At 51.8% G+C, this 5768-nt stretch overlaps 1 protein-coding gene across 1 annotated transcript in view; it reads right to left on the bottom strand.

Moving 5' to 3' along the window:
• Positions 1-407: 407 nt before the first annotated feature.
• The window catches only part of LOC127920346 (protein kinase C beta type-like), a gene marked incomplete at its 3' end in the record, with an annotated part of 12847 nt that continues 7486 nt past the window's right edge, over positions 408-5768 (bottom strand). Inside the window, exon 3 of the mRNA XM_052504366.1 lies at positions 408-581. Within this exon, the coding sequence (XP_052360326.1) occupies positions 408-581 (174 nt within the window). The remainder of the gene's footprint in view (positions 582-5768) is intronic.

Here is a 5768-nt window from a genome sequence, read left to right as displayed (position 1 = left end):
ATCACCAACACATCAAGTCATCACAGACTGACTCAGTCACAACACATCAAGTCATCGCCTACTGACTCAGTCTCATCACCAACACACCAAGTCATCACCTACTGACTCAGTCACATTAAGTCATCACAGACTGACTCAGTCACAACACATCAAGTCATCACAGACTGACTCAGTCTCATCACCAACACACCAAGTCATCACCTACTGACTCAGTCACAACACATCAAGTCATCACAGACTGACTCAGTCTCATCACCAACACATCAAGTCATCACAGACTGACTCAGTCATCACAGTGTGTGTGTGTGTGTGTGTGTGTGTGTGTGTGTGTGTGTGTGTGTGTGTGTGTGTGTGTGTGTGTGTGTGTGTGTGTGTGTGTGTGTGTGTGTGTGTGTGTGTGTGGTTACCATGGTCTGGAAGCAGGAGTGAAGCTGTGTGAGGAAGGGAGGTTTCCCAGACAGGGCCAGGACCCTCTTCTCCACCATGGTGCACTCCACATCATCATCCTGAATCACCACGTCCTTCTTCAGGATCTTTACGGCGTACAGCTCCTCTCTGTCCTTATGTTCTGCTAGCATCACCTAGAGAGAGAGAGGAGGGAGAGAGAGACACCTTTAGAGAGGGAGGAGGGAGAGGGGGAGAGATGAGGGAGAGATAGACACCTTTAGAGAGGGAGGAGGGAGGGGGGAGAGAGGAGGGAGAGAGAGACACCTTTAGAGAGAGAGGAGGGAGAAATCTTTACGGCATACCGATACTCTCTGTCCTTATGTTCTGCTAGCATCACCTAGAGAGAGAGAGGAGGGAGAGAGAGACACCTTTAGAGATGGAGGAGGGAGGGGGGAGAGAGGAGGGAGAGAGGAGGGAGACATCTTTACGGCGTACAGCTCCTCTCTGTCCTTATGTTCTGCTAGCATCACCTAGAGAGAGAGAGGAGGGAGAGAGACACCTTTAGAGAGGGAGGAGGGGAAGAAGGGGAGAGAGGAGGGAGAGGGAGAGAGAGGAGGGAGAGAGGGAGAAGGGGAGAGAGGAGGGAGAGGGGGAGGGGGAGAGAGAGGAGGGAGAGGGGGAGGGAGGAGGGGTGAGGGAGAGGGAGAGAGAGGGGGGGAGAGAGAGTGGGAGGGGGAGAAGGGGATGGAAGGGGGAGAGGGAGAGGGGGAGGGAGGAGGAGAGGGAGGAGGGAGGAAGGGGAGAGGGAGAGGGGGAGAGAGAGGAGGGAGGAGGGGGAGAAGGAGAGGGGGGAGAGAGAGGAGGGAGGAGGAGGAGAAGGGGAGAGAGAAGATGGAGAGGAAGAGGAGAGAGGGGAGGGGAGGGAGAGTGGAAGGGAGAAGGGGAGCGAGAGAAGGGGAGGGAAGGGGAGAGAGGAGGGAGAGGGGGAGAGAAGGGGAGAGAAGGGGAGCGAGAGAAGGGGAGGGAAGGGGAGAGAGGAGGGAGAGGGGGAAGGGGAGAGAGAGGAGGGAGAGGGGAGGGAGGAGGGGGAGGGAGAGAGAGTGGGAGGGGGAGAAGAGGAGGGAAGGGGGAGAGGGGGAGGGAGGAGGAGAGGGAGGAAGGGGAGAGGAGAGGGGGAGAGAGAGGAGGGAGTAGGGGGAGAAGGAGAGGGGGAGAGAGAAGATGGAGATGGAGAGGAGGAGAGGGAGAGGAGGAGAGGGAGAGGAGGAGAGAGAGGAGGGAGGAGGAGAAGGAGAGGGGGAGAGAGAAGATGGAGAGGGAGAGGAGGAGAGGGAGAGGAGGAGAGGGAGAGGGGGAGAGAGAGGAGGGAGTAGGAGGAGAAGGAGAGGGGGAGAGAGAAGATGGAGAGGGAGAGGAGAGGGAGAGGAGGAGAGGGAGAGGAGGGAGTAGGAGGAGAAGGAGAGGGGGAGAGAGAAGATGGAGAGGGACAGGAGGAGAGGGAGAGGAGGAGAGGGAGAGGGGGAGAGAGGAGGGAGTAGGAGGAGAAGGAGAGGGGGAGAGAGAAGATGGAGAGGGAGAGGAGGAGAGGGGGAGAGGGAGAGGAGGAGAGGGAGAGGGGGAGAGAGAGGAGAGAGATTGGCAGCAGTCAAGCAATTCAGAAACATATTCTCTATAATCAAGAAATCTGGGGAAACATCTGCTCACAATCACACCTCTAGGACACACACACACACACACACACACACGGATGGAAGATTCACACTGATCGTCATCGGGTTCTGTTTCCGTGGCGATGGACCGAGGCCAAGGACACATCCTGGCTATGACAACACAGCCACGGATCTCAGAGACCTGTGTGTGGTTCTGCTCAGACTTTCCCTCCAAGGTCAGACACAAACCTCTTGGAACCGAGAAGGACCCTGGAGGAAACCTTATATTTCACTGTGTGTGTGTGTGTGTGTGTGTGTGTGTGTGTGTGTGTGTGTGTGTGTGTGTGTGTGTGTGTGTGTGTGTGTGTGTGTGTGTGTGTGTGTGTGTGTGTGTGTGTGTGTGTGTGTGTGTGTGTGTGTGTGTGTGTGTGTGTGTGTGTGTGTGTGTGTGTGTGTGTGTGTGTGTGTGTGTGTGTGTGTGTGTGTGTGTGTGTGTGTGTGTGTGTGTGTGTGTGTGTGTGTGTGTGTGTGTGTGTGTGTGTGTGTGTGTGTGTGTGTGTGTGTGTGTGTGTGTGTGTGTGTGTGTGTGTGTGTGTGTGTGTGTGTGTGTGTGTGTGTGTGTGTGTGTGTGTGTGTGTGTGTGTGTGTCCATAAGGTGACAGTGTACCTATGTAAATGCAAACTCAATAAGAGTTTCAGAGAGGACACCATCTGTTCCTAGAACTCCTCTATCACACTCTATTCATCCCTGTCTCTCTCTCCATCCCTGTCTCTCTCTCCATCCCTGTCTCTCTCTCCATCCCTGTCTCTCTCTCCATCCCTGTCTCTCTATCCATCCCCGTCTCTCTATCCATCCCCGTCTCGCTCCATACCTTTCTCTCTCTCCATACTTTTCTCTCTCCATCCCTTTCTCTCTCCTCTCTCCATCCCGTTCCCTCTCTTCTCTCTCCATCCTTTTCCCTCTCTTCTCTCTCTCCATCCCTTTCCCTCTCTCCATCCCTCTCTCTCCTCTCTCTCCATCCCTTTCCCTCTTCTCTCTCTATCCTTTTCCCTCTCTTCTCTCTCCATCCCTTTCTCTCTCTTCTCTCTCTCCATCCTTTTCCCTCTCTTCTCTCTCCATCCCTTTCTCTCTCTTCTCTCTCTCCATCCCTTTCTCTCTCTCCTCTCTCTCCATCCCTTTCTCTCTCTCCTCTCTCTCCATCCTGTTCCCTCTCTTCTCTCTCCATCCTTTACCCTATCTTCTCTCTCTCCATCCCATTCTCTCTCTCCTCTCTCTCCATCCCTTTCTCTCTCTCCTCTCTCTCCATCCCTTTCTCTCTCTCCATCCCTTTCTCCCTCTCCTCTCTCTCCATCCTTTTCCCTCTCTTCTCTCTCTCCATCCTTTTCTCTCTCTCAACATCCCTTTCTCTCTCTCCTCTCTCTCCATCCCTTTCTCTCTCTCCTCTCTCTCCATCCCTTGTCCCTCTCCTCTCTCTCCATCCCTTTCCCTCTCTTCTCTCTCTCCATCCCTTTCTCTCTCTCCTCTCTCTCCATCCCTTTCTCCCTCTCCTCTCTCTCCATCCCTTTCTCTCTCTCCTCTCTCTCCATCCCTTTCTCCCTCTCCTCTCTCTCCATCCCTTTCCCTCTCTTCTCTCTCTCCATCCTTTTCCCTCTCTTCTCTCTCCATCCCTTTCCCTCTCTTCTCTCTCCATCCTTTCCCTCTCTCCTCTCTCTCCATCCCTTTCTCTCTCTTCTCTCTCTCCATCCCTTTCTCTCTCTTCTCTCTCTCCATCCCTTTCTCTCTCTTCTCTCTCCATCCCTTTCTATATGAGAAAAGCTATAAGCATGTCATATGGAGTTCATAGCAGCTTTTAGAGTCTATAAGCATGTCATAGGGAGTTCATAACAGTTTTATAAAGCTATACGCATGTCATAGGGAGTTCATAACAGATTTTAGAGTCTATAAGCATGCCATAGGGAGTTCATAACAGTTTTATAAAGCTATAAGCATGTCATAGGGAGTTCATAACAGATTTTAGAGTCTATAAGCATGTCATAGGAGTTCATAACAGTTTTATAAAGCTATAAGCATGTCATAGGAGTTCATAACAGATTTAAAAAGCTATAAGCATGTCATAGGGAGTTCATAACAGATTTATAAAGCTATAAGCATGCCATAGGGAGTTCATAACAGATAACTGTGTGTCATGTGTGTGTGTGTGTGTGTGTGTGTGTGTGTGTGTGTGTGTGTGTGTGTGTGTGTGTGTGTGTGTGTGTGTGTGTGTGTGTGTGTGTGTGTGTGTGTGTGTGTGTGTGTGTGTGTGTGTGTGTGTGTGTGTGTGTGTGTGTGTGTGTGTGTGTGTGTGTGTGTGTGTGTGTGTGTGTGTGTGTGTGTGTGTGTGTGTGTGTGTGTGTGTGTGTGTGTGTGTGTGTGTGTGTGTGTGTGTGTGTCTATGTGTGTGTTTGTGTGTGTCTGTCTATGTGTGTGTTTGTGTGTGTCTGTCTATGTGTGTGTTTGTGTGTTCCCAACTGCAGTAATGACCAGGTCTGTATCTCTCTGAATGCCTGTTGCCATGGGAACAGCTGGCAGCAGAACAGAACGGAGCTAGACTCTACTTCTTAGACAATGCTGTCCTCCTGTCTCTCTTCCTCATCTCTCTGTCTATACCTCTTCCTCTTCCTCATCCCTGTCTCTCTATATCCCTCCCTGTATTCTCTTCCTCATATCTCTCTCGCTATCCCTCCCTTTCTCTCTACCTCTTCCTCATCTTCCTCATCCCTGTCTCTCTTCCTCATCTTTCTTCCTGTCTCTCTACCTCTTCCTCATCCCCGTCTCTCTACCTCTTCCTCATCTCTCTCTCTCTCTCTCTCTCTCTCTCTCTCTCTCTCTCTCTCTCTCTCTCTCTCTCTCTCCTCTCTCTCTCTCTCCTCTCTCTCTAAGGAATATCAGTGTCCATGTCAGAGAGACCTGCTTTCCAATTCTCATTCAGACACACGCACACACACACACATACACAGACAGGATGAGAGACAGAGGATGAGAGGAAGAGGATGAGAGGGAGAGGATGAGAGGGAGAGGATGAGAGGGAGAGGATGAGAGGAAGAGGATGAGAGAGAGAGGATGAGAGGGAGAGGATGAGAGGGAGAGGATGAGAGAGATGGAGGATGAGAGGGAGAGGATGAGAGGGAGAGGATGAGAGGGAGAGGATGAGAGGAAGAGGATGAGAGAGAGAGGATGAGAGGAAGAGGATGAGAGAGAGAGGATGAGAGGGAGAGGATGAGAGGGAGAGGATGAGAGGAAGAGGATGAGAGGGAGAGGATGAGAGGAAGAGGATGAGAGGAAGAGGATGAGAGGGAGATAATGAGAGGAAGAGGATGAGAGGGAGAGAATGAGAGGGAGAGGATGAGAGGGAGAGGATGAGAGGAAGAGGATGAGAGGGAGAGGATGAGAGGAAGAGGATGAGAGGGAGAGGATGAGAGGAAGAGGATGAGAGGGAGAGGATGAGAATGAGAGGGAGAGGATGAGAGGGAGAGGATGAGAGGGAGAGGATGAGAGGAAGAGGATGAGAGGAAGAGGATGAGAGGAAGAGGATGAGAGGGAGAGGATGAGAGGGAAAGGATGAGAGGAAGAGGATGAGAGGAAGAGAGGAAGAGGATGAGAGGGAGAGGGGATGAGAGGGAGAGGATGAGAGGGAGAGGATGAGAGGGAAAGGATGAGAGGAAGAGGATGAGAGGAAGAGAGGAAGAGGATGA

This window comes from Oncorhynchus keta, unplaced genomic scaffold (genome assembly GCF_023373465.1).
Source record: "Oncorhynchus keta strain PuntledgeMale-10-30-2019 unplaced genomic scaffold, Oket_V2 Un_contig_19069_pilon_pilon, whole genome shotgun sequence".
NCBI lineage: Eukaryota > Metazoa > Chordata > Actinopteri > Salmoniformes > Salmonidae > Oncorhynchus > Oncorhynchus keta.
The sequence above is the reverse complement of the archived record's forward strand: the minus strand, read 5'-3'. Positions and strand labels throughout refer to the sequence as shown.